General features: G+C 36.8%; 1 protein-coding gene across 5 annotated transcripts in view; it reads left to right on the forward strand.

The window, feature by feature from the left end:
- STAG2 (STAG2 cohesin complex component) overlaps positions 1 to 27691 on the forward strand; it is an 80898-nt gene that overhangs the window by 36945 nt on the left and 16262 nt on the right. For 4 of the 5 annotated variants that reach the window (XM_064463307.1, XM_064463311.1, XM_064463310.1 and 1 more), the window contains exons 2-22: positions 870 to 1014; positions 3073 to 3151; positions 3976 to 4137; positions 6907 to 7003; positions 8330 to 8406; positions 9910 to 10114; positions 12432 to 12583; positions 15872 to 15945; positions 16057 to 16180; positions 17401 to 17499; positions 17596 to 17675; positions 18181 to 18288; positions 19175 to 19286; positions 19873 to 19990; positions 20733 to 20836; positions 21426 to 21518; positions 21702 to 21791; positions 22854 to 23057; positions 24666 to 24736; positions 25156 to 25243; positions 25345 to 25425. In XM_064463307.1, coding sequence (XP_064319377.1) covers positions 971 to 1014; positions 3073 to 3151; positions 3976 to 4137; positions 6907 to 7003; positions 8330 to 8406; positions 9910 to 10114; positions 12432 to 12583; positions 15872 to 15945; positions 16057 to 16180; positions 17401 to 17499; positions 17596 to 17675; positions 18181 to 18288; positions 19175 to 19286; positions 19873 to 19990; positions 20733 to 20836; positions 21426 to 21518; positions 21702 to 21791; positions 22854 to 23057; positions 24666 to 24736; positions 25156 to 25243; positions 25345 to 25425 — 2262 coding nt within the window. In that variant the 5' untranslated portion in view covers positions 870 to 970. The remainder of the gene's footprint in view (positions 1 to 869; positions 1015 to 3072; positions 3152 to 3975; positions 4138 to 6906; positions 7004 to 8329; positions 8407 to 9909; positions 10115 to 12431; positions 12584 to 15871; positions 15946 to 16056; positions 16181 to 17400; positions 17500 to 17595; positions 17676 to 18180; positions 18289 to 19174; positions 19287 to 19872; positions 19991 to 20732; positions 20837 to 21425; positions 21519 to 21701; positions 21792 to 22853; positions 23058 to 24665; positions 24737 to 25155; positions 25244 to 25344; positions 25426 to 27691) is intronic. The other variant, XM_064463309.1, reaches the window with a different exon arrangement.

Below are 27691 nucleotides of genomic sequence, written 5' to 3' on the forward strand. Positions count from 1 at the left end.
TAGCCTGGGGCAGAGAATTGACATAGAAAACTTTAGCCTGCATGGTTAAACCTCACCTTTGAAGTATCCAGTGAGGTGTTTTCCCCTTAAACATAGGAAAATCAGATAAATAACAAAACATATGAATAGGTGGCAATATTATAAGTTGAAAAGCAAGTATTTCACAATCTTACATTTTCTTGATAAAACTCCATGCTGTTTCTGATGTTTTTCTTTATAACGTGTGGATAGTATTATCTTCCTGGATAGTCTTGTCAAATGCTTTAAATGATAAAACCGTCGGAAGCCTGGTTTATCAACTCTGGAAGGCAGCAAGTTGTGAAACACCTGGCTAGGTTTTAAGAACTTGTTATAAAAGCTTATCTCTGTGGAAAATGTCATGGAAGTTTACAAATCAGAGCTACAAAGTTGGTATACAGAATGTCTGTATATGTACACATACTGTGCTTTAAATTTAACATCAAATCTGGTTTTGGTTTGGTTAACCGGAAATATCCTAGTGTTGGTAATTCTGGGCTCTGCAGTGCATGATGTTACAGTTCAAACTTAAATCTAGTATAGATTTAGAAATAAAAGCTATTACTTGCAAGGTGTTAATGAAAACCATTCCCATTTGCTCATCCTATTCAGAAAATTTTATTTTTTTGCCAAATGGTTTTGAATCTTATTTTACTGGGATGCTTTTAAGATTTATGGATGTACTTTGTAGTAAGATCATGGGAGGAGTAAAAAACATAAAATCTTTAAACAGGAAAAAGCTTGGCTGGAAACAGAGGGTGGCAGGATCTAAATTTTCTGTTTTTCCAACTTTTTTACCCCTTCGTCTGTAGAAACATTTTCACTGTATTTATTTATTTATTTTATTATAGAAGTTGTCCACTACAAAGGAAGAAAGAAACGTAAGCTTTTACTTCAGACTGGTTTTTGAATATCTTTCTAATACAGTGGTGTTCCAGAAGATGATAAAGAAATGATAGCAGCTCCAGAAATACCAACTGATTTTACTCTCCTTCAGTAAGTGTTTTAAGAACTTGTTTCATTTTCAAATGTACTGGCTCTTTTTAGTCTTAATACCTATGGTTGGATTTCTCTTGGAAACAAAATTAAGGAATAAGGTTCTAGATTTTTTCCTGTTGAGATGTTGATAAAGCAATGTCTGAATTATTTCTTGTGTTTTCAGCAGTACTTTAGGTATTTTAGAAGAGCTTAATTATTTTAAATCCATTTTTAAACTTTGCTAGTAGGAAGCCATGGAGAGAAACACTTTTTTTGGTTATGTTGTGTGCTTTTCAGGATTGTGTCTTTCAGAGTGAAATGTTTGAATAAGAAACTCCTTGATTAGGAATACAAAAAAAAAGTTTCCTTCATTAAAGCCTCTTTATAGAGAGAGAGAGAGGAAGTAGTTGAGGTATTTGCCCTTAATAACTGGGGCAGGTCGCCTAATATTTCAAATACCTAGTTGCCAAATGCTTTAGTTAAAGCCAAAGTCTTAGCTTCCCTCAGGCACCGACCGGTTCCTTGGTGGTTTTGACATAATTTTTTTAGCTCATTAGTCTTCCTGCAATTTTTAAGAAACAGACATGAATTTCTGAGATTTATAATTGGATATAGATTACATTTTGGACTGAGAAATCCAGTGATTATTTCAAGAAGACCAAAAGAATCCCAATTCCTCACCTTTTAATTTTTGAGAAATTGGCATGAATACATTTCCACAGACTACTAAAATGGATTAAATTGGTATAAAATCTAAAAAGATAGAGATGTGGCTTTGTATCAATGAGGTTGGTTTTGTGGGTTTTTTTCCTTTTTAATGAGAAAGAAAGGTAAATTGGAAGATGGTTCAACGTTGAAATACTGTTTTTATAGCTGTTTATGATTGTTTTTACTCCGTTGGTACAGTTCACTGCTTAGTGAGATGTTTGGAATTTGTGTTCTGTTCTTTCCTGTGAAAATAAGGAAGTTTTGAAGAAACATGTCTCACCTCTTTCTTGTCTGTCTTCCTTCTTTTTTTTGTTGTTGTGTGTTTCCCCCCCCCTCCTCCGGGTTGGATGCATTTTTGGTCCATATCAGAGTACATAGCCACCAAAAACAGAAATAGCAAAATACATGCTAAAAACCTCCTTTCAGACGCTTGCAATGGTGAGAGACCTTAAGTTTCTGGATTGTTTTAGAATGTGATAAATAAATATGTAGGAATGGGTCTCCCGTGTCCCTGGTCATCTTCATGATTGCATTTTTAAATTGAATCAGGAAGTGTGTATCAGAAATTTGTGAGAGCAGCTGGAATTCATCCTACGGCATCTGTGTTAAATGATGCTTGTAGATCTTGTTTTAAGTTGTATTTTATGGGAAATGTAGAAATAGGGAATATATAAGCGAAACATTATTAATAATTCAGATGATTTCATGCACCCCACCCCCATCAGTGTTTGCAATAAAGTATTTGTATATTGAGGCAGCATATTTTAATGCTGTAGGAAATTAAACAAATGAGAAAATTTGTATATTTTTTAGCATCTTCTTACATTATAAGCTTAAGCAGAACTACAGACTGTCTTTCTGATGGAGAAACCTCACCTAAACTTTTTTCTGTAGCTCTCAACATAAGTACGTACCTCTTAACTACTTAGTTCTAATAGCACAAAGAGATCTGCTGAGGCACTTTTATGCGGGAAGGTGATGGTTTCTCTTTTTTGCTGTTGGATTTTGTCCTCTCTTGTTTAAGTATTTGTGGCAGATATTTATAGCGCTCTTTGCTTTTTGAGATGACGTAATGTTTGTCACGTGCCAAAAGCAAGGTTCCCAACCTGTAGCTGTTTTCTACCCACGTTCACATCTTTTAACCTTACTGTATGGCTTTCTTTGCAGGTAAATTGTTTGGAGGAGGCAGGGTAGGGTGTGAGTGCGAGGATGTGCTCTGATCTGTTCCTTGACAGTAGACTTAACAGTGAAATTTCTCTTTTTTTCTTCTTGACTTACTGGACTGAGAGCATAATGTGACTTTATGTAGTAGATTTAAGAATGTTTCTGATATAATGTGTAACCGGTTTGCTTCTTTTATCCTTGCAGGGAGTCTGAAACACACTTCTCTTCTGATACAGACTTTGAGGATATTGAAGGAAAAAACCAAAAACAAGGCAAAGGAAAAGTATGTTCAGTTTATAAGGATACTTCTACTGTTACGAATTGAAGAGTTCAGCACTTGCTTTGAAGCTGAATGAGCTAGGAATATTTTCTGAAAATGTGAATGTTGTCTGAAGAGAGTTCATATTTGTATTTGCATTGAAATGCTTCACCTTGAGTGTTTGCATGGTACTTCCTATGTGCTATGAAGGATAAGGGAGGTGAGGGAGAAGATGATTAGCTTTGATTTGATTAGTCTCTCTGCATGTGTTCCATCCTATACGTAAATTTGGTGCTAATACAATCTCTTTTGGTTGGCGCCATTAATTCTGGCTCTCTTTTAATTTGAAAAGTGAACAGAAACAAATAACTAAATTAAAAGGGCTTTTTAAATATGTTGTAGATAGGAGGTTACACTACCTGAGTGAGGGGGTCTAAACCTAGTTAGACCTTCTAGCCTAAACCTAAACCAGCTCTTCTTTCCTGTCATGGAACACCTGCATGGCTTCTGCCCTCTCCCTGGCTTGGCACCCCCACATGCGGCTCCCTTGCTGCGATGGTGCAGGCGTGCCAGCTGGTCTGGGCTGTGTTCACCTCACCGGGCACCCCGGGAACCTGTACCAGTACAGAGCCCCCACTTATTAAGAGGTGGTGATAAACAGTTTTATACAACAGTCACTTAATTCTGTTTAAATGTGGGTTTTCTTTTTCTTCTCTCTAAGTCATACTTGATTTGGGGAATCAAATATAAAGACACCTGTTTGCCCTTCCTCACCCCCACGTTAGTTTTTATTTTTAATAACTGCATGATACCCAGTTAAAACTTCTTGTGTGTGTGTGTGATTGCAGACCTGTAAAAAAGGAAAAAAAGGACCAGCAGAGAAGGGGAAAAGTGGAAACGGAGGAGGGAAACCTGGTGGTCCGAATCGGATGAATGGACATCACCAACAGAATGGTGTGGAAAACATGATGCTGTTTGAGGTAGTTAAAATGGGCAAGAGTGCTATGCAGGTAAGACTTGGGATATCTCTATGACTTGGACGAATATACAAATTAGATGTAATAGTATTTTCCTGTCCATAGGATTTAATAAAAGCAAGCCTAAAGTAAAGGTTTTTCTCCAACTTGTAGTTTTTATTTCCACATTAAGAGTTTTAAAAAAAAAAAAAAAGTTTTTTGCATTGTTAAGGTTTGAATTTGAGCAAACTGATTTTTCATTTCTAAATGTCAGGCATAAATAATCACGTATATAATTAAGAAATTCAAACTGTGAATCAAAGGGAATTGTCAGTATCCTGAATGAAGAAAGGTTATTTCAGATTACATGACTTTAAAGTCCTTTTTTTCTGTGGCTGTAACTAAATACAGCTGTGGTTTATGCCAATGGTTATCATAAAACTTAACAAGAAATCTGTAGTTTGTAGATGGTCCCAGAGCTTAGATTATCTGAAAAGAAATCATTGCTTCTCTTGTCTCGCCCAAAGTAAAATTACTAGCTACAACTTAGGGGAAACTTAAAGAGTAGCCCTTAAGTTGTCTTGGCTAATGTATAGTGCAACACTCAAATTGGGTGGAATTTGGGTCAGGAAATTTTAACCTAGAAGCCTCTGCATTAGGCACTGTCTCCAGTGCATTTACTAGTAGGACCAAAGTGAGTCTATTCAGAAATTTAGCACTTTTAAAAAAAAAATCAGTTAAATTGGTAAAGCGTTTGCTTGACTGTGTGACTCTTCCATGGAGAAAGAGTTAAAGTGTAAGCCTGTCAGCCATGAAGCCTTCCTGCTGACTCACTCATGTGACTCCTCGGCAGCCTGGAAGAAAGACTATCTTTGGGATAGAAAATCTGGAGTTTACAGCTTCTGTGCTACACGTGCAGGAAGCAGGGTCTATATGCAGTCCTCTTGAGATCTGCAGGTTCCTGCACTATAGCTGGGAACCTTGAATCCTGAAGTCCTTGGCAGAAATATAGTTCAGGCTTTTAAAAAAGACAAGACTACTTTGATGTATTTGCACAGAGAAGTTCTGATGCTTCCGTCATTTGTTTTGTTCTGTTGTATTTCAAAGCGGGCGGAAAAACTACTTTTCTAACTGCTGCTATGCGCTACATTTTCAGCTAGTTGTTAGTGGTTGTATCTTTGTGACATTTCAACTGTTTAAAATGATATGCAGTCAAAATCTTATGCTTTCCAAGAGCAAAATGGATCTTTGCCAGGCCTGATTACTCTGTTGAATTAGGGAACTGATACCTGGGTAATAGAGTGAATCTCAGTATTTTTTTGTCAGAATGAAGGAAGAAAAAAACTTATCTATTTCTGAAGTAAAGTCCCCTTCAGCACTCAGTGTAAACACAGTTTCTCTGTGGCTGCCCTCAGTGCTTGCTTACCTAAAAATATTTTGGGTTTTTTTTTTTTTTTTTAAATTTTTATATTCTGCCCCATACTTTATTCTGGGTTAGTGTGTTTTGTCTGGTAAAAACAGATGGTTCATCCACTGAGACAAAAGGTTTTGAGAAACTGCTGTTTTGCTGGATGTTCTTTAAATAAATTCTGAAAACAAGGCTGCCTAACCGAAATATTTGTCCCATTCCTAGCTTTAACCTGTTCTTGCACAGTGACCTTCTTTATATGTGTAATTTAAGACGTTTCCTAGGTCATTTCCCCCGTTCTATAGATCAGTCAAATCAGTACCAGTTTGTAGATTCTGCTCCTACTGGGAAGAATATGGCAGTTTCACTTTGAGCTTTTCATTCTTTTTGTCTTGGTGACGGAAGTTGTGGCTCATACTATAAATAATCTTAAATTTAGGGAAGTGGAATTTAGCTGTATCTCTGTTCAGAAATTTTTCTGCATGGCAGTGTGTTTGATTTGTCCTCACAGCATTATTGCCTGTGTGAGCAAGCCCTGAGAAGAGTACAGCATTGGAGATGCTGCATTGTGCAGTTGTCTTTTGGAAGTTCTGAACTAGTCCATCATGTCTCTTCATTTAGAATGACTCTAGATTTTAGGGCAAGGTATCAACACATTAAAAAACTCTGAGAGCTTGGTACTAAAGTGAGTCTCTTGTCCCTGTGTTAATAAATTAATTGTGTGATGTATGTTTTCATGACTTCTGCAGTAGAGAGTTTCTAATATACACATGGGTGGTTCAAACATATTTGCGTGTAAACTTTGCTTTCTCACAACCATTATCACAGCTTTCCTCTTAATTTGCTTCCCTTTAAGGTTTTTTTAGTAAAACGCTCTTGTTCCTATTTGGTTTAGTGAATACAGAGTAATTAATGTCCATGCAGCATAGGGCAGTGCTGTTCATCCTGTTACGGCTACTGTGCGTTGAGGTCAATTCATCAAAGGGTGACATTTCTGAAGAGCGTAGGGAGTTGTAGCTGTTGGAACTGAACACCTAAATGGTATATTTAGAGAAGCATCACTAGTTTGGGAGGAACAGAGGAAAGAGAGAGAGGAAAAAAAAAAACCTGCTTCTGTAAAATATACCAATTATTTTTGCATTCTTCCTCAAAAAAGTTACTGTAGGACTATATGGTAGTCCTGTGCTTTATGTTTTTGTCAGGTTTGTACTTAGTCTGTTTATAGAATAAAATGAGTTATTTTCTTGAAAACTGATATTATGGCAGTGAAGGATCATTCAGACATTTTCAGTATTAATAAAAAAAACAGAGTTCTAGCATTTATGGAAAGAACAAGAATCACTGGAAAGCTGTTAAATAACACTGTCTTCAATTTATGAAAACTAAAAAGTGCCTTTATATTTGTTTCTTTTCAGTCTGTAGTGGATGACTGGATAGAGTCATACAAACATGACCGAGATATAGCACTTCTTGATCTCATTAACTTCTTTATTCAGTGTTCTGGCTGCAAAGGTAAGATACTGAAATGTTTACTCATCCATTTAAGTAATATTGTAGTATGATTCTCATTCTTTGGATTTATACAATATATGCTGTAGGACTGTTCCCTCCCTGCGGCTAGTTTACATTATTAGGTTCTTGTAATTAAGCTAGTATTTTTGAAGGTGGGAGCAGGAGGTTTAGAAATACTGTACTATATTTAAAAATGTAGATTAAACCTTTTGGATTGGCACCAGCAAGAAAGAGGTACTGGTACTTAATACGTACTACTACTTCTGCTATTATTTCAGAAAACCATTTCTCTCTTCATATTGATAGTTTCACATTGTTCATTCTTGGCATTCTAGTTTGGAGGTACCCAATCTGTATCGAGTGTTTTAAGATTGTTTCATAGCCTTTGTAGAGATGCTTGATTTAAAAGGTATTCTGGACAGCTTCATGGTAGCATGTCTACAGTAAGATTGTATTTCCATATTTTGTTTTCTTCTTAATTTTTCTGGTTTTCTTTCCTCGTTTCCACTTCCTCCATTCTTTTTCTTCTCATCTGCTTTTGAAGAGGAGAAGTTAGTTTACCTTGTGGTGTCACTTGGTTTGATAGAGTAGGACTGGATGTAATTTGTTCTGTTCGACTGTTCCTCTGTCCTGATAAACTTGTAAAGCGCATAAATCTCCAGAAAGCTAACGGCATTCCTCAGAGGTTATCCATGCTTCAGGAGCAGTGACCTTTTGATTATTGTTACCAGATAAAACTAAAGGATCTTTTGGTGCTTTCTGAGATGGTCCTTGTCATGAATTTTGCAGTATAGTTGCAATAAACTTTTGGAGATCCATTTGTATTTTATATCACCATTTACACTCTTAACAATTTGAGGCCAAGACAAATAGAAATTGCGTGAAATCACTGTGTTTGTTACAGTGCAGAAGATAATAAGTAGCAATAGAACTGTTCAGAATTGTATTATACCATTCAGAATCTTGAGTCCTGAAAGGTCACTTCATATTAGTGTAGTCTCTCAGCTGATGAAGAGGTCTGGCACAAGTATCCTTGGCTTCTGAATACGAGTGAATGAGTAAATTCTAGCTGTGTGTGTACACACACAAAACCCCACTTTTAAAAAAGAATAATCATTTTAAAAAATATATGTTAAAAAGTATTGGTGCCAAGCGCTTGTTACACACAGATGCTAAAATAAAATATGTGTAACTTCTTAAGGAATATATGTATAATCTGTAGGTAAGCTGAAAATTGATCCTTTTTTTCATGTAGCAGGAGGCATGTCATCTGCCATCTACCACTTTCGTATTAAAAGTGCTAATAATGTAATATCTAAATTGCAGGAGTTGTTACAGCAGAGATGTTCCGACATATGCAGAATTCTGAAATAATCCGAAAAATGACTGAAGAATTTGATGAGGTAATGAACTGCTGATAATGTACTGATACTGTTGTTTTTGTTTCACCTGTCCTAATCTTACTGGATCACATTACTACAGGTTCCTTTCAAGGGTAAGGTCACCTGCAAAAATGACAGGACTTCTAAGAATGAAAATCTTGAACTCTTTATTTCACTGAACATGTAAGACTAGGAAGTAAACCTCTGCATGTGTATAACTTGTTTTATTAATGGTTTAAGAAATCAATGATGACTTTCAGTTTGTGAATAGTGGGAACTCCTACTACTGTGAGGCTATGTGGGATGCCTCCCTGTTTCTGCCGTGTATGTAGGCCTTTAAGTCGTCTTTAACTTTTAAAAAGGTTTCTGAATTTATTTCCGTGCATTCATTAATCTACAAATCGTGGGGATTTGAATTTGATTATTCTGCAGTTGAAGACTAATGCTTTGCCTCTCCGGGGGATTATAACTTCTTTTTCTTTAAATTGTCAATTACTTTCTGTTCTGCTGAGCGTTGGGGTAAATGAGATGCATTGTTTTTTTGGGTGGGTTTATTTTTGAGTGGTATTCCTTTCACCCTGTGTTCCAAAGAACATAAAGGTAGCTTTAAAACCTCCCAAAACTTGTCTAATGCGGAAATAATCTGCCATCCTTCCCAGTTAAAATCCCAAAACCATCAGTAACTTCAACAGAGGGAAAAATGTAATGTTTTTGTTTTAAATGCTTTTAGTATTCCTTAGAACTATCTCAATGCAGAAAAAGATTTGATTATTATAAGGCAATATTATATGAAAGTTACAAAGATTCAGCTGGGACCGTTCGGTTTTTTTTTTAAATCACTGCATTATGCTCACTCTTTAACAGAATTCTAAGGAACAACTCTGATTTCTAATCCCTTTTCATGGATACTTTCTTCATTTTCAACCTCTGATGTTTAGCGTCTTAAAGAGGCTGATCACAGAAGCACTAATACAAATGATTAAATTTTCCCCCCCCTGCCATTTTACTGTGGTTTGTAAAGGTTCCCAAATTGGGAGAGGAGCACACATTTGTTATATCCAAGGTGTTTTAGTAGGTCATTTTATGACTTCAGGAATTTTCAGTCTGCTATGTAAGCATCTCCCTGTAAACTTTATGATGGTCCTGAACATGTTAACTAACTGTTCATGTGATGGTTCTTTTATTCTAGTGTAACCTAAAGCAGATTGGTAAGGAGCACGAACTATTTATTTATTTATTTTTTTAGGGAGTGGGACAGAAAGAAGAAATTAGTAGTTATTTCGTTGTATCTGGTTAAGTGCAGTTTTTATGGTAGGACTCGTAGAATGTTGTCTCTGTATATAACAAGCCTGAGCTGCAAAGTACATGTGTACTTGTGGAATCATGTTCTTCTGATGTATTGTTTTTATGGCACTGGAGATTTTGGCTTTCAAGTTGTACCCATCTCTCTTTAATCTTTATTAAATAAAATAACCCTAAGACGTTTGAAAGAGTTTCCTGTTTCCCTTTTTATTTTTTTAACAGGATAGTGGAGATTATCCACTAACTATGGCTGGTCCTCAGTGGAAGAAGTTCAAATCCAGTTTTTGTGAGTTCATTGGAGTACTCGTCCGACAATGTCAATATAGCATCATATATGATGAATATATGATGGATACTGTCATTTCACTGCTTACGGGGCTGTCAGACTCACAAGTCAGAGCGTTTCGGCACACTAGCACACTGGCAGGTCAGTGAATTGTAGTTATCTGTGTATTGCTTCCATTTTGTGTTTTGTGTTGCACAGGAAAGAACTGTTCTAGTTGAACTTGTTGATATTTGACATTCAATGTGTGTTTCGTTGTGATACAGTTTCCATCTAATGCAACTTGTTTTGGTACAGCTTTCTTATCTTCATTGGTTTTTTTATTACTGTGCTGTGAAAAACACAGTATTAATCTAAAGCATTCTTTCCTAGCTGTCCAGTACTTTAATTTTTGTTAGGTTTAAGTCTAGTAGAAAAAGTAAATAGAAGGAAACTTGCCAGTTGATTTTTACAAGTTTGTCTTTGGTTGTAGTAAGTCTGTAGGTATCTTTTTAACCTCAAATGAAGTTGAACCTGTTTATGCTCTGCATTAAGTCAAACAGGAGTCGTATTTTAGATTGGATGCAATTTTTACTGCAAGTTTTTGCTGTATATTGAGGCCATGGCACAATGTAATTGGAAGTAGCATTTCCATTCATTGCACTAGAAATAATTTTTGAAAAACAGTTCATTGGTTACAGAGTTGCTAAATTTCTTCATGGTTTTAAGTAATTGTCCTTTTTTATGTGATTTTTCTTCAAATCTGTTAAATTACAAAGAAATCCCTTATGAGTTAACTATGAAGTGTTTTAAATAAATACGTTGTCATATGGACAAAGGATAAGCTTCTTGGATAAAGAAGTCCTAAATCTGTGTTGATGAATGAAGAAGGGTCTCAAAAGGCATTGTGCAGCAGCCCACTTGTGTAAGGCTTATTATAGCAGTTTTAGTCTGAACAAGGTGAATTCAGGCTATGTGAAACTGAGTTTTTGTCACACTGGAAATAGTCCTTGTTAGCTTCACTGGAACTGGCTGATTTACAGCTCTTTTAACTTCTGACTACCTGCTCAGTTGTTCTGTTTCATCGATCACCTCTCCTGAATATACATTAGCACACTGTGCATCGGCTGCTGCTGTGAAGTTCCCACTAGCCAAGGCATGCATTATGGAGAGGAACAAATCCTTTTATTTCAGGAGAATATACTGATTCTGCTGTATCATCAATTTGACTGTTGGACCATATGACTAACAAATTTTAGTTTAGGTTTTTTTTATTTTAAAAAACCACCCAATTTTTTACTACCTATTTTAATTTGAGTTGTGCCTGAATAAAAGTTGCAGCAGTTGCCCTGTTGCATGTTCATTTCTGTCACACAAAAGAATCTTTATCAGTAGTCTGTTTGCATTTGTTCACATCAGTAGTCGATTCTGTCGGTTTTGTGTAATTGTGCATTTCATGTGAGATTACAGTTTGTGTTCTTGAAGATTGTGTTTTATATGGGATAGAGAGAGCCAACAAAATCCTTGTATCCATATTTACTGTTATTTGCAGTAATTTTGGCCTCCGTGATTAGCTCAGACTTGTTCTTTTAATCTTGATATCCTGAGAGATCAGTGTGTAACGATATTTTGATGATATATCTGCGTGTCTTTATGCCTTACTCATCGACTTTACACTAGTGATACACACTTAGTAATGTTCTCTGTATGCTCTGCCAATGCAAGCCCTTTCATGCCTTGTTGTTACAAAAGTTCATAAGAAAAGCAGTTACACTGTTGACCACCTCCTGCTTTCTGGAATAGGCATGTTTGTCTGCACCCTTCTTAAGAGGGTTCATTCAGAAATAAAACCATGCCAAAAATCCCTCCTGAGTGTATTTTACATTTTGGTCAGTTCTCTGGCTTCTAATTGGCTAATGCCTTTCTCTGCTTCTGCAAATAAAGGGATATTTAAAGAAAACTGCCCCTCATTAAGATAAAATTGAGGGGAAAAGAATGGTGCGATACAGTGGCATTGGTTGTCTAAGACATTTCCTTTTGAAGAAAGAAACTCCTTGTATGTTTGAAGTTGAATGGTTTGGTAATACCAGTCCACTAACTGATTCTAATAATGGAATCCTTCAAATATTTCCTGGGCTATGTTTTTAAATCTTAATTATTCCACCTTCATTTTTTTTTTTGGGGGGGGGGGGGGGAGGGAAGTATATCCTGTATCTCAATTCAACAACAATGCTTACAGTACTAAAAAAAAATGACAGAAGGAAAAAACCAAAATGTCAGTGTTTTATCTGTTGTATTGATAAGTAATGATGCAGTGCTTGATAAAACACTGCTGAAGTTTGTATATCAAGAAATTTACAGTGGATGTATTTTCACAAATACAGAAAGGGTTGACAGGAGGAGGTGTCAAGATTTTTGTTCATAATTTTTTTTGAATCAGGTAGCCTTTTAAATAACCCTTACTCTTTTCACTTTTTTGCAGCCATGAAGCTGATGACTGCTTTAGTGAATGTGGCATTAAATCTTAGTATTAACATGGACAATACACAACGGCAGTATGAAGCAGAACGAAATAAAATAATTGGGAAACGAGCAAATGATAGGCTGGAACTCTTACTACAGAAAAGAAAGGAGGTTAGTGCAACTGTCTGTGGCTGGTCTGCCTAGGATGAGTGTTGATAAAGGACAGTAATTCATCTTGTTCTGTAATTTGAGTTTGTTTTGGGTTTTTTTAAGGTAAGTATTAGTCTCTTTTGTTAAGTTGTTCATGTTTAATGTTTGAAAAGCTTAATTACTTTGAAAGGTGCTTTTTACTGTCTGGTTTTCTGTAAAAAGACATAAATGTAGACTCAGATTTTCAGATAGTGCCATCTTAGTAAAGCTAGCAAGAGAAACTGCAATCAGTAATAGATAATTTTTGTTGTATTTCTTGACTAGTTTCCTAAACTGAGCTCAAATATGTAATGAAAATTAGCATACATTGACTGGTTTTGGCTTCTAGAGAAGACCCCACGATCTTGGGGTAAAGTACTGCTTTTATGATGTCAATACTGATCTCAGCAGAAAGTGTGTTTAAAGGCTTTAGATAAGGTTTTTTTCTTCTACAGAAAACACCATCAAAGTTGAAAATGCGATCTACTTCTGTTTTCTTCTTGTGTAAAAGGGACTTGCTGATTCATTGCTGACAGTGCTGTCTTGTTGAAAACACTAATTCATTCAGGTTTAAGTTATTTTGGAGGGAACTGCTGTTTTGTTTTCTTTTGGTTTTTTTTTTTTTAGTTTAGTTTTTGTCTTTTTGTTCTAGAGATTAGAAATAACTTTCTCGTGATCGAAGGAAAGATCTCACCTTTGCTGTTCAGCTTTTGTTATCTGTTAATGCTTTTACTTTCTTGACAACTCGGATAAAGGAACAAATTTGTCCTGTTGGTCTCACAAGGATCTTGCAGTTTGAGACTGATACCTTAAACACCTGTGGTGTGTTGACCCTGGCTGGATGCCAGGTGCCCACCAAAGCTGCTCTATCACTCCCCCTCCTTAGCTGGATGGGGAGAGAAAATCTAACGAAAGGCTCATGGGTTGAGATAAGGACAGGGATATCACTCAGCAATTACTGTCAAGGGCAAAACAGACTCCACTTGGGGAAATGAATTTAATTTATTGCCAATCAAATCAGAGTAGGGTAATGAGAACTAAAACCAAATCTTAAAACGCCTTCCCCCCACCCCTCCCTTCTTCCTGGGTCCTGGGCTTAACTTCACTCCTGATTCCTCACACTCCCAACTCCCCACCCCCACACCCTGCCTGTGGTGGAGGGGGATGAGGAATGGGGGTTGTGGTCAGTCCATCACAGGCTGTCTCTGCTGCTCCTTCCTCAGGGGGAGGACTCTTCATGTTCTTCCCCTGTCCAGTGTGGAGTCCCTCCCACAGGAGACAGTCTTCCACAAACTTCTCCAATGTGGGTCCTTCCCATGGGCTACAGTTCTTCACAAACTGCTCCAGCGTGGGTCCCCTTTGGGGTCACAAGTCCTGCCAGCAAACCTGCTCCAGCGTGGGCTCCTCTCCCCATGGGGCCGCAGGTCCAGCCAGGAGCCTGATCCAGCGTGGGCTTCCCGCAGGGTCACAGTCTCCTTTAGGCATCCACCTGCTCTGATGTGGGGTCCTCCACAGGCTGCAGGTGGATATCTGTTCCACCACGGACCTCCACGGGCTGCAGGGGAATTTCTGCTCCTCTCCCTCCTTCTTCACTGGCCTTGGTGTCTGCAGTGTTGTTCCTCTCACATATTCTCACTCTTCTCTCTGGCTGCAATTGTGCAGTGTTTCTCTCCACACCACCACACGTGCACACCCCCCCACACCCCCACCCTCAAATATGTTATCCTAGAGGGGTTACTGCCATCGTTGATGGGCTTGGCCCTGGCCAGTGGTGGGGTCTGTCTTGGAGCCGGCTGGCACTGGCTCTGTTGGACACAGCGGAAGCTTCTGGAATCTTCTCATAGAAGCCACTCCTGTAGCCCCCCACTACCAAACCCTTGCCACACAAACCCAATAAAACACCCATTAAATGTAGTGTTGCTAGATATGTGTGCAGGGCCAGCCCTATTGTAAGTAATAAATTTATACACAGAAAAGGCAGTGGTGTGAGAATCAAAACTTCTGAATCTCAGTTGCTCTTATGTATATTGGCTTTTAGGATTTCTTACTAGCATTTCTAGTTCAGGCTTTTTCTGTTTTCCTTGTACTAAATGAAAGTAAGCTCTGGAGTAACATTCGATTGTTTGATTTCAGGTTTTGTTTCATTTATAACTCAGCCTTATCCAATACTGAAGTTCACTTTATTCATTGATTCTTGCTGTTTTTCTAAACTTCTGTAGGGGAGGTTCTTTACCTTTTTGTATCCATTTCCCTGTGCATGTGGCCCTGTGTCCCTGCTGTCGTCTTCTCCCCCCCTCCCCTGACTAATATCTTTGGTGGTTTCTTTCTGGGATTTTTGTGGCGATAGGGGTGTATGTAGGTTTTGGGTTTTTTTGGGAAGCCCAAATCTGATCCACCAAAATGTCAACTTCCTCAGTCCTTGACTATTCTTGTTAACATTGTCTTAATTTGTCCTACCTTTATAGTTCAAACTGCAAAAAGAATATGCTGGGCTGCTGACTATTTATTTTCAAATCTGCTAACTGACTTTCTTACACTTTCAAAGCAAATAAAATTTTCTGAGTTTTAAAACACTGCGTGTATCACTTTTCAGCTCATTTGCATGCCTTGCTGTTGTGTTGTTACTCTGAGACTGGGCTTGTCTCCTCCATTATTTTTCAGCTCCGTATTCTTCAATTAATTTTCTTCTGCAGTGCTTTACTCAGTTTCTGCATTTTTTTCTCTTTAAGTAATGGATGAGGAGGAAAGAGGTATTTAAAACAGAACATGTGCTGCTCATGTAGCTATTTGTGAAGTTCTCCATATGTATCTTGTCTTTTTAGATTACAGATTCTTTAGTGTACAGAAAAGACTTGTTGTAATGCAATTCACACGATTTGGGTATTGTTTGGATAATACGTGTCCATAAAAACATAGTTAAGTGTATCAGAAATTGGGCTGAACATTGGGCTTAAAAAGTTGTGATAAAATTAAATCAAGTTTCCCCATAAATAATTTAAGGAGGAGATTGCAGGAACCTAAGATGTCTTTGTTGCAGTTGAACAACAGTTTTCCAGTGGTCAGAATTCCTAAAATCTGTATGCTGTGGTAGATACAGTTCCTTAAATAGTAGCATATTGTACTGTGAAACAGATTTGTGAATATTTCAGGAAGGGATTTAATGGCCACGCTTGCAAACTTTAACTTAATTTAGTTTCTCTAGCATCAGCACCATCTGATCTGACTGTAAAAGTGCTGCTGATTGTTTATGTACTCTGTTCATTCTTTCAGCTTCAGGAAAATCAGGATGAAATAGAAAACATGATGAATGCAATATTTAAAGGTGTTTTTGTGCATAGATACCGGTAAGTTTCTCTTAATAAGTAGTTTGTAACTTCATTAATTTCTTTTGGAAGCTGGTGAGTTATTTGTAATTATTCATCTGTTCAATCCTATTGCCCCACTTCTCTCCACAGAGATGCAATTGCTGAAATAAGAGCTATCTGTATTGAAGAGATTGGAATATGGATGAAGATGTACAGTGACGCCTTTCTCAATGACAGCTACTTAAAATATGTAGGGTGGACTATGCATGATAAGGTAAGCTGCGTTAGGGGAAAAGGAACAGAATCATGAAGCATAACTCCATGTTTTTGTGGTTGATCTTGCCAGACTAGGGTCTGATATTTAACTCTCTTAATCAGTCATTGCTTTTCTTATCACTCAGAAGCACTGGAATTTCAACATATATGTAAAATAGACTTGAATCTTTTGGATGGTTTTAGAGAGTGTATACAGTTGTTTGTTTTTATTTGTGTTTCGCTTTTTTTTATTAAGGAACTGTTATTTGTAAGGAAATGCCTTTTTCTGTTTATTTATTGCCAATACGGAATTGTACTTTATAATACTTAAGTATTTTAAATTAATGCATTTCACATGGAATAATCCAGGGATATAGCCTAACAGTCTCTATGTTTTGCCAAGTTAAGAAACTTTGTAGCATTCTCAGCTAGCTGTAAAAAGAATGAGAAAAGTCCCCTTTTGTGCTGACAAGTGCCTCAAGCTGTTACTTACCAGCTAGAGATTATTCTCTGCTTGGAGTGGTCAACAGAGTTTACAAATACTCCTTGATTCATTGTTGAGTCAGCACATTATCTCAGTTGTTGCATAGGAGACTTCAAGCTATCAAATTTGAAGTGAAACAAACGAGGGATGCTCACTCATGCTATGCTGTTCATGGGTTTAGTATTAAAAGCCAATTACCTCTGGCACTGGGGTGATAAGAAACTGCATGAAGTCAGTTGTCCTAGGCTTTTGAGAAGTATTTCTGTATCTTAAAACATGTTCTCTGCTGAAGTAGATCTTGTACTTCAGGAGGAATATTTCTCTCTGTATCTGCTTGGTAATTCTGATCTAACAAGACATGGTCCTTAATGATATAGATACTGCCAGTTTTAAGTGAAAGGAAACACATAGAATTTGACTTAGAAATACCTTGAGCATATAGAGTATGTCTTTAAAGAATGAAACAAGTGTATTTGGACTTAGAGAGATACTAATTGTAGTAAGACATTGGGTCTTTTGGGAGTCTTTTTCTCTGCCCCATCTCAACTGCACTCTTCCCCACCCCCCCATTGGCTTATTACAAATAAGGACGTATTTGTATGTCACTCACATGATTATTGATAGTATACCTTGATGACATATAATCTTTGTCTTTGGATTAATTTAGACAGTAAAAGAAACCTGTTTTGTATGATTTGAAGATCACATCTGTATCTTATACTTTACTTTTAATCCAGTTCTTAATTCTGTTTTAGCAAGGGGAAGTAAGACTCAAATGCCTAACTGCTTTGCAAGGGCTTTACTACAATAAAGAGCTTAATTCCAAATTGGAACTCTTCACCAGTCGGTTCAAGGTTAGTGTAACTTCATATTTTTAAGTATGTGTGAATTTTTTAAAAATAGTATTACATTTCTTTCCTTTTTGAAAATACTTTGTTTTGTGTTCTTAGGATAGAATTGTGTCTATGACTCTTGACAAAGAATATGATGTTGCAGTCCAAGCAATAAAATTACTCACTCTTGTTTTACAGTAAGTACATGTATATCTCTCTATCTGACTTACAACAATTATTAAACCTTAAAAGTGTTTCTCATACCTGACAGAATTCAGGTAATCCAAAGTCTAGAGAAATGTCTATGCGTCTTATGCTCGAACAAATGGGAATTTCAAAAGTGATCTGGCCAGAACAGTGCTGTTACTTACCTACCACAGTTAAGTAAGTGTGAAGGCTAGAAACTTAGAATTCAGCCTCCCTAATTTGAAGCTGTCGTGGAATATTTAAACTGAAGAAACATAGGGTGTATTATACATTACACACTAGTTGAACTTTTGAGCGTAACCTTCTACCCAATGCTCGTAGTTATCAGTAATTTTTGTGTAGGAAGACTTTGAAACTAAGCTATCTGGTTTTGGGTTGATAAATTGAAGGAAAAGGTTTAGATTCTCCTTCATTTCCATCTCTCTCATTAGTGTTCATAATCTATTGACTCAGCTTTTTTTCCCTCTCTTTCCTTCTTCTCATCCCTAATCCTAGGAGTAGTGAAGAAGTTCTGACTGCAGAAGACTGTGAAAATGTCTACCATCTGGTTTATTCAGCTCATCGGCCAGTAGCAGTTGCTGCAGGGGAATTTCTCTATAAAAAGTAAGGTGGAGATATTATAGTTAACCTCTTGTTCCTGTAGATTTTAGTGTATGTGTTAATATTGTGATTCTCATAAGTTTGAATTAAGGAAAAGAAAAACTACATAATGAAGTGGCCTTAAGAAATAGCTTACAGAAAATGTAACACTGCTGTAGTTTTTGAACTGTTATAGTTTTCCTGAACGGGAAATAAAGAGTAATTTTTGAAGGCTGTGCTTTAAAAGCTTGTACCTACAGGGAATCAAATAAAAACATTCCTACGTCATCTTCTTTCCCGTCCTTCCTGTGTTCTGTGAAACATCTTAAAATGCTCCCATAGTTTGGTACCTAAAACTTGTGCTTGCATCATAATGAGTGTTTTGCCATTTGTATTTCCTCCACCCCGCCAAAGTTGGCTCGTATGACCATTTCATAAAGTATTCTTCTGTTTTAAAAAAAAAAAAAAAAAAAGTGGCGGTTGAGGAAGAGAGATTCATCACATATATCAGATGTGTAACGGAACAAAATAGAGTTTCCATTTAATACTTTTCAAACCTTCATCTGGTATTTCTTTGCTGCTTTAAAGTGTCGTGTGGGGCAGTTCAGAAAATGTAGTTTGCTAAAGAGGAGCATGGGACCTCAAGCACCTGCAATTATCACTGATGTTTGTAAAGTATTTTGTTATAATTATACATTCCACTGGAAACAGTCACTGAAATACCAACTCAGCATATAATAAATTGTTCAAATGGTACATGTCCCAAATTACTTCCTTTCAAAATAACATGTGGAGCCAAACAGCAACATATTAAGTGTGTGTGTGTGTAAAAAAACCAATATCTTGATGTGAATTGACTGTGGCAAAGGCAATGAAGAAGAAAATTGTCCTGAAATACTTCTTCTTTTAGGCTTTTCAGCCGCAGAGATCCTGAAGATGATGGAATACTTAAAAGGAGGGGAAGACAAAGTCCGAATGCTAATCTTGTGAAGACCTTAGTGTTCTTCTTTTTGGAAAGTGAAGTAAGTTGAGTTTCAGGAAACTACTTCCTTTTTTGTGGAACGGTGTGTTTTGGTTGTGTTTTGTGTGGGTTTTTTTTTTTTTTCTTTTTTTTTTTCTGTTCCCCACTCATTGGCTAATAATCATGAATCTCTCCTGGTTTTTCCTATTACTTGAGCAACCTGGGGGTCGAAAGACAAACATAAGCACACAAAACTATTTGAAGGATCTGTCCAGTACACAGTGTTAAGACAGGCTGTGAGCTCTACTCTGCCAAATACTCCTCTGTCATTCTTCATGCTAATATACAGGTGGAAAAAAATTGTATTTTGGAAGATTTATACGGAGGGAGGGGAAAAACCCCAAAACAAACAGAAAACCCTGCCCCCCTGTCCCACATATTGTACCACTACTCTTTGTAGTAGTTGGTTTGGATTCATCTTTTGAAGTTAACTGGGGAAGGGACGCTTCTGTTGAACCAGAGAACTTGTAAAATTTTCCAGTTTTTTTCCACGGACAGGAGCCAAGTGAGAAAAATAGCTGGTGGTATAGCAAGTTCTGTATTGAACTTTATTGCTGATAAAGATACTTAATCTGTTCTCATTTTAGTTGCATGAACATGCTGCTTATCTTGTGGACAGCATGTGGGACTGTGCAACGGACCTCTTGAAGGACTGGGAATGTATGAACAGTCTTCTGTTGGAGGAGCCTCTCAATGGAGAAGAACGTAAGAGATATTAGTAGATTCCTCTTTATATCACTATGTAGTTTCTGTTAGTCTTGATTTATATGGAAATAAGATGTTTGCATTTGAGTACCTATATATTCTCTGTTGTTACGTTGTTATAATAAATAACTAATAATTATAAAATGTGAGGAAGAGCAGAAAGAGATCATTTCTAGTATAGAAATGAGACACAGGAGAATGATGGTGGGAAGAAAGGGAAAGCATGCACTGTCCAGTTGCCCTGTTGCTCTGCAGGTTCAGGCTGCAGTTCTGGCATTAGAGAAACTAAGTTGCTTGTGAAACTGGTTCATTTTTTGTGTTAAAACTACCCTATGGAAAAATACCGTCACTTCTTTAATGACAGAAATAGCAAATAAATCCCCTGGCATAACTCTGTGATTCATAGGTCCTAGTAAATGGACCTCTCAAAAATGAAAAGGAACTAAAATTATTATAAAAGTTAGTATTTGTTTCATCCTGTCCTGTGACTCATTCAGTGATATTCCCTCAATTTTAAATATTTTCTTGTGTTGCTTTATAAGGTGCTTATCTTCTCTATCCCCCGTGCTACCACACTTCCACATCTGGAAATGAGCTATTGGCCTAAATACTTTTCTTCTCTTCTCCCCCCCCCCCCCCCCCCCCCCTCTTTTTTTTTTTTAAAAAAAAAATCTTTAGATACTAATACTTGTAGAAAACGAAAAATCCAGCTGTATATTAACATCTGTTTCTTAAATTCCAGCTTTAACGGATAGACAGGAAAGCGCACTGATTGAAATAATGCTTTGTACAATTCGGCAAGCAGCTGAATGTCATCCTCCAGTGGGAAGAGGAACGGGGAAAAGGGTAGGAAGCAAAAAGCTACTTGTCTAGATATGTGGAAATGGCAATGTGGGGACAGTGCAGGAAGAAGGAAAAGGTTGTAGGCGGCTGCTGCTGGAGGGACTGAATTCAGAAATTCAGCTTCAGTCTCCACAGCCTCCAGCTGACTACCCTGGCTAGTTCACTTTTTCTGGACTTTGGCACAGGCTTAATAGTGTTCGGACTATTGCATTTATTTTTACTATTAAAGGTAATACAGAATTGATTTTGAAAGAAGCATTTGTTGGAAAAGAGAACAAAAATCAATATTTGGGAAAGCGAAAGCTATTTTCAATTTGAAAGAGCAAAATGAGAGAAGGGAATATACTTCCTAGTCTCTTTGGAAGGAGGACGGTCCACCAGTTGGATTTTCTCTGATTATACAGAGTTTAGGCAGCCTTCTTTTACCTTGGGCATTGAGCAGGGAAGGGAAATGCCTTCAAGACTGGTGCAGCTTTTGGTATTTTGTGGTGATATTAGAAGGCCTGTGCACCTAATTGCCATTTCATTGATGATAACGAAACTTTGCACCTGAACTTGTAGTTGTAAAATCCTCACAATACCAATATTTTAGGTGCTGACAGCAAAGGAAAAGAAAACCCAGTTGGATGACAGGACAAAAATTACTGAACTTTTTGCAGTGGCACTTCCTCAGTTGCTAGCGAAGGTAGGTTTAATTCCATTTCTTGCTGATGGATTGTTGTCGAAATTTTAACAAGTACAGTTTCTGTAATTAACTGTATGGCTTGCACAAGGCTTCATTTTTTTTCTTATTAGTCTTTGATTGTTCTACAACAAATTATGTTGTCCAAGACTTTCATTTAAACTTTTTTCCGTGTCAATTTTACAGTATTCTGTAGATGCAGAAAAAGTCACCAACTTACTGCAGTTGCCACAGTACTTTGATTTGGAAATTTATACAACAGGGCGATTAGAAAAGGTAAGGTAACAGTCAATAACACTTAACACAAAAGGAAAAACCCCAGAATTTAGGCTTAGTCACTGGAATTCAAGTCACTGTTATAGGTGTGGTTTTTGTGTAAGTGAGGCTTTGTTTATTGTAACCCTTATTGAGAATGAGATTTCGACTTCAGAGCTGTGACTAGCTCCTGTTCTTAAGAGATACTGAGTTTGAGTATTCTAAGGCACACCTGGCAAATTTTAACAGAATCTGCCAGTCAGATGAACTTTATGCAAGAGCATTTGTTGTTAGGATATGGTTGTGTTTGAGGTATGCTGCCTCACAGATAACGCTTGTAGAAATAGCTTGATAAGTTTTCTTCCTTATCACTGAAACTAATAAACCACTGTCTTCATTTCATGAAAAAGGGGAAAACTACCAGATCACAAATTATGTAGTTACTGCTCTCACGTTATCTGCTGTGGTGATGAAGTTCCTGTAAGCTGTTCCTGTCTGCTTTCTCCTTCTCAGATGCACTGTTTTGCTGTATTGTGAAGCAAGTAGCTGGAAGTCATCAGGGCCAAAAAAGTAATGAAATGTTTAGTTGCCAGCATAGCCTAGCAGTGGTAGAGCAACAGCGAGCGACTCAGGTTGAGGGGCAGCATATAAGAACAGCTGAAGTTGGTTTCAGTGCTGACACTTGAGTGTTACGAAACTAAATCTTCAATTATACTGCTTTTCAGACTATGTATAAACGTTCGTGTGAGTGGGAGATAAATGCTTCTGTGTTGTTCAGTTGTCATTGCATATTCAAGTGTTAGATAAAACCATACCAACAACTGCAAATTTCTAATGACTTTTCCAAATGCATTGCATCTTTAGCCTTTGACAAGCTCCTACTTAAGTTTTGCTAAATAGATTTTTAATTTACTCAGAAACCTCACCAGCTTTCCAGAAATGTTTTGTGTTCTCGTCATAGTTACAAAAGTAATAAATTGAGTTTATCTTTTAAAATTCTTTAAGGTTTATTAAAAACACATGCATATGTGTGTGTATGTAACTATGAATACGTTTTTCTCCCCCGCCTCATCTTTCTTGTAGCATTTGGATGCCTTACTGCGACAAATCCGGGACATTGTGGAGAAGCACACAGATATAGATGTTTTGGAAGCCTGTTCAAAAACATACCATGCTCTCTGTAATGAAGAATTCACAATCTTTAACAGGGTTGACATTGCAAGAAGTCAGTTAATAGATGAATTGGCAGACAAGTTTAATCGACTTCTTGAAGACTTCCTGCAAGAGGTATTTTAATGTGCAAGATCAACTTTGCCTGCCCCTGTAAATATTTCCAGTCTGTTTTTCTGCCTTCCTGTGCAAGTCAATGAGTTAGGGATGGGAACTTCCCTCTGACTTTCAAAACTGTTAAGTCAGGCACAATAATACAGCAGTTTCATTGCTGTGATTATGTGATCTCAGACTGTTCTTTTATATTAGGACCCAGAGTTTTTAATCTCTTTTTGACAAGTGTCTCTTGGGGATTTGATCTAAGTTTCAGATAAACTATGAAATTACATAAACTTTTCACCTTTAGGTTTTGAAGCTTGTGTTATTGAGATGTAGCATTGTAATTCCTATTAGGATTCTCCTCAGATGTACTAGTGTTGCTAGTCTTGCCTGTGATTGCGTGTTGCAGTTAAGTATGAAAATGTCTAGAAAATGCTCTCCTGCCCTTCCTGAATGCAGGCAGATGCAGTTAATAGCTTAAAAATCACTTTGTTTCCACATTGTGCTAATCTGAAGAGTGAGAATTTTCTGATACAGTATTTAACTTCACTATGTGGGATCCCTGACATTCGGACAAAACTTGTTTCTTCTCCTCATCTGATATAAGGAGCATGGGAAGTGTCTTTTTGACAACTTTGTTCTCCACACTTCTCAGACGCACACTTATTTTATCAAGCTTTGCTCCTTTTCTTGCTTATTGGCCTGAAGTAGGACTCCACTCTAGAAACCCTGGGCATGTGTGGACCATGTAAGAAATGCGTGTAGTAATCCATTTATTTCCCCCTTTGTTAGAAAAAGAAAGAATGAGAAGTAAAGCAAGGAAATGAAATGTCAGACAGTTGGCTTGAGTAAAATGGCAAATGCTCTGGTAGAAGTGTTGAAATCCATAGTGCGTTGATAAGGTTGTGCAACTGCAGAACAGTAAGATGCATTGGACTTGCAGTATCTCTAACACTGAGAAGGAGTTTCTTGACCTTAGATAGTTTATCCTATGTACTTAAATAGATACTTTTTGGACCCTTTCCTTTTTACTCCTTTTCTTTCTCCAAATACAAGCTTGTCAGAACTTGTGGGGAAATTAGAACAAAATGCTTTGATTACCTCTCTGAAAGACTTTTTTTCTATGATTTAAGTAAGATTGAGGTACTGACCTGTGCCCATCTAGTCCAGTATCTATTGTCTGACAGTGGCCTCTGCTGGATTCTTCAGATAAAATTGAAGCACCTAGATAATACATTGTATTCCGCTATCCTAGACTTTTTTCTGTTTTCCCGTCCCACCCCTATTTCTCCCTGTGCTACGGACTATTTCTAAACATGAACGGCTACCTTCTCTCTCAAACTCTTCAACTCTCCTAAAAACAAATGTGTCATTGATAAAGAATTTAGATGCAGTTCTCTCTCTCTCTCTCTTTTTTTCTTTTTTCTTTTTTTTTTCCTTTTTTTTTTTTTTTTTTTGGTGGTGGTGGTTGGTTGGGTTTGAGCGGGGGTGTTTTGGGGTTTATTGGTTGGGTTTTAGGTTTGTGTGGTGGGTTTTGGTTTTGGTTGGTTAATTTTTTAATCTTAAGTTCCCTAGATTGCTTAGCATACATTGCTTGGGATATCTTACTATATGATTATTAAATAGGGGGAGGAACCTGATGAAGATGATGCATATCAAGTTCTGTCAACACTGAAGAGAATCACGGCTTTTCACAAGTAAGTAGGCTTCTGCAAATATCTGTCAGGGTTTGTGGTAGGGGGGTTGGTTTTATTTGTTTTTAATTTGCTATCTCAACTTTTTAATGCAACTTGGAGTTTTTTTGTTTAGTGTGAATGACAGTTGTGCAGAACATGACACATTTTGAGTACATGTAGAAATATGTACAAAAGTGAAATCTGGGGTTTTTTTGCTTTGGGTTTCTTTGGGTTTTTCGTGTTGTTGGGGGTGGTTTTTTTTGTTTGGGCTTGGGGTGGTATTTGTCGTTTGTGTGTTTGTGGGCTTTTTGTTTGTTTTTGTTTGTTCGTTTTGTTTTTAAATTTATTTTTTAGACCATTTAAGCTTTTAATCGTTAACATCAAATTGTAGGAATGGTGTTAGTTAAATTACATCTTTGCTTCATTTCTAATGTTTCCAGTGCTCATGACCTATCAAGATGGGACTTGTTCGGCTGCAACTACAAGTTATTGAAAACTGGCATTGAAAATGGAGACATGCCAGAACAGGTCTGTAGTTAAAGTGTGTTTGTTAGGTACAACAATAAATAGCTTTTGTTGCTGTCTTTTGTTGGCGTTGTCATCTAATGAGTTTTTCCTTTTGATTTCAGATTGTTATTCATGCACTGCAGTGTACCCATTATGTAATCCTTTGGCAGCTAGCAAAAATTACTGAAAGCAGTTCCACAAAGGTATGCCGTGTTCCGGTTGTATTAGTAAATAAACATTTGTACATACCTGCAGTGTCATCGAGTGGAAACTCTGATGGAATTAATTAAGACTAAAAATTTTCATTTTCTAGTGATACGTGCCTAAATCTGCATTTCTAATAAGTTCTTCAGAATTCATAGTTTTAGTAGTGGAATGCTTCACTTTAAAACCTAGTATTTCTCTAAATTTTTACTTTTTATTATTTAAATGTCAATGTTTTGTTTAATTTGGCAGAATTTTTAAAGCAGTTGTAATAAATGCATTACCTATTAGTCTGGCACTAATTAGTCTGGTAACAATGTGAAGGAGGGGGAGAATACCAATCACAAAACACAGTATAGTCAGTCTTAATATTCTCAAGCAGTGGGTTTGAATTTGTTTGCAAACTGAAGTATCAGTGACACGTCAGAGAGAGATAAGAGTGCACACTATCTTAGTGTTCTCATTGCTCAGTATGTTGCAATCATACTTTGTTCTTCATCAGTCTTTTAAATGTGTTAAATAAAAACATGAAAAGATAAAGTTCGAATTTTCTCAGGGTATAAGAAGAGGGCCTGTTCTGGTTCTATGTATGAGTAATCTTGCAGGGTAAAGCTGTAGCAAATGTCATCTTTCTAATTTCACTTCTTGAAAAACCTTGGCGGAAGGATTAAGGTTTCTTGTATCCAGTGGATGGCATTGCTCAAGGAGGCTGATGGGGTGGTTTGCTGTGCGAACTGCCTAATGAAAGATGGGTTTTGAAAGGCTAGGCAGTTTAGAATGGAGTTAATAAGTGCTGAAACTTTTTAATGATTTCTTCAACACCCACCCACCCCCCCCAAAAAAAGAAAAAAAAAAAGTTATAATCAAGCATGATATTTCTGGAAGCCTTCTACAGTCCTGTAAGAAGGATACATTTTGTACTCTTTCACTGGAAATTTACAGTGGAGTTGTATTTTGTTATTGGAGTTACTGATAATACATCCTTTGGCAGAGGTGAAATAAGTAGATTCTTCAGGTTTTTCAAATGCTTTGATTCCATACTTAAAACTAGTTTAAGAAGAAGTTGTAGGCATCTGTCATAATTTACTAGGGAGAAAACAAAGAGTATTCATGACATTAATACTTTATTATCAATAACATGAAATTTGTAATTAAAATAATTATTACAGCAAACTTAATGTAAGGATGTATAAGTGCTTTCCTCTTCATTATTTCAGGGTGTGGTAGTATGAGCTTCTGGTAGATACAGAAGCGGAAAAGCATGCTATGTAGCTTATATTAGTGGCTTTTTATAAAAGATAACAGCTTTGTGAGATCATAGTGTTTGGATTTGGGGTTTTTTTGGTTGTGTTTTTTTGTTTGTTTTGTTTTTCTATCATGTTAAGACTGAATAAATGCGACCTTACTGATTCAGTAATTACAATCTGAAAGTGTGTTAAATATTAACTACTTCAGCACTGGCTGGCTAGCTAGTTTACCATCTAGGTTGTAACGGCTGTTAGCATTTCCAACACCAAAAATATCAGATCTGAAGTGGATACATAAATTGTTGAGAACCACTTATGTGAGCAAAGGATTTGGAGCTTTTGTTAGCTGATTCATTCAAAAGTAAACAGCAGTCTGAGTTTTTTGTAATAGTGATTAAAGCTTTATCACAAGCCTGACAGCAGAAGCTGAACTAAATACTGAGAAGTTGGGTTAGAAATTAAGGTTAACTTAGCAATTTTGCAATAAAACGTACTTTGTAATACTTTCAGCAGGAATGAAAAGAATGTGTTTGAATAGCAGTCCTTTATTGAGACTATTTTCTGCTCCTGTATAATAAAATTTGGTAAATTAAAGCTTTCATAGGTTTAACTTCTGAACCACAACTATTTTATGATATTTAACTGCTTGACTGCTGCCAAATAGGCCAGGTACGTACAGAAATTCCATTGATTTCTGTTCAATGCCAATGGAACGTAACAGCAAAGAAGTTGAAGCACAGAACAGAAGTGACAGAAATGTAGTAAAGATTTTTTACTTTTTGTTTGTTTTGTTTTTTTGTTCTATGACAAAACTAACTGCTAACTGCATAGTGTTTGTGAACAGGTTGACTAAGTATGGGAATTAGCTTCATAATATAGGCTACTAAAGTGAGAGACTGTATAAATAGTTCATTTTTTATTAAAATTTAAACGAATAATTCTGTATAAAGGAAAGAAAATATTCCCATATGTAATTCTCTTAACATCAGTATAGTAATCTGAATGGTAAATGCTGAGA

Source organism: Phalacrocorax carbo, chromosome 11 (assembly GCF_963921805.1).
Source record: "Phalacrocorax carbo chromosome 11, bPhaCar2.1, whole genome shotgun sequence".
In the NCBI taxonomy this organism is placed as follows: Eukaryota; Metazoa; Chordata; class Aves; order Suliformes; family Phalacrocoracidae; genus Phalacrocorax; species Phalacrocorax carbo.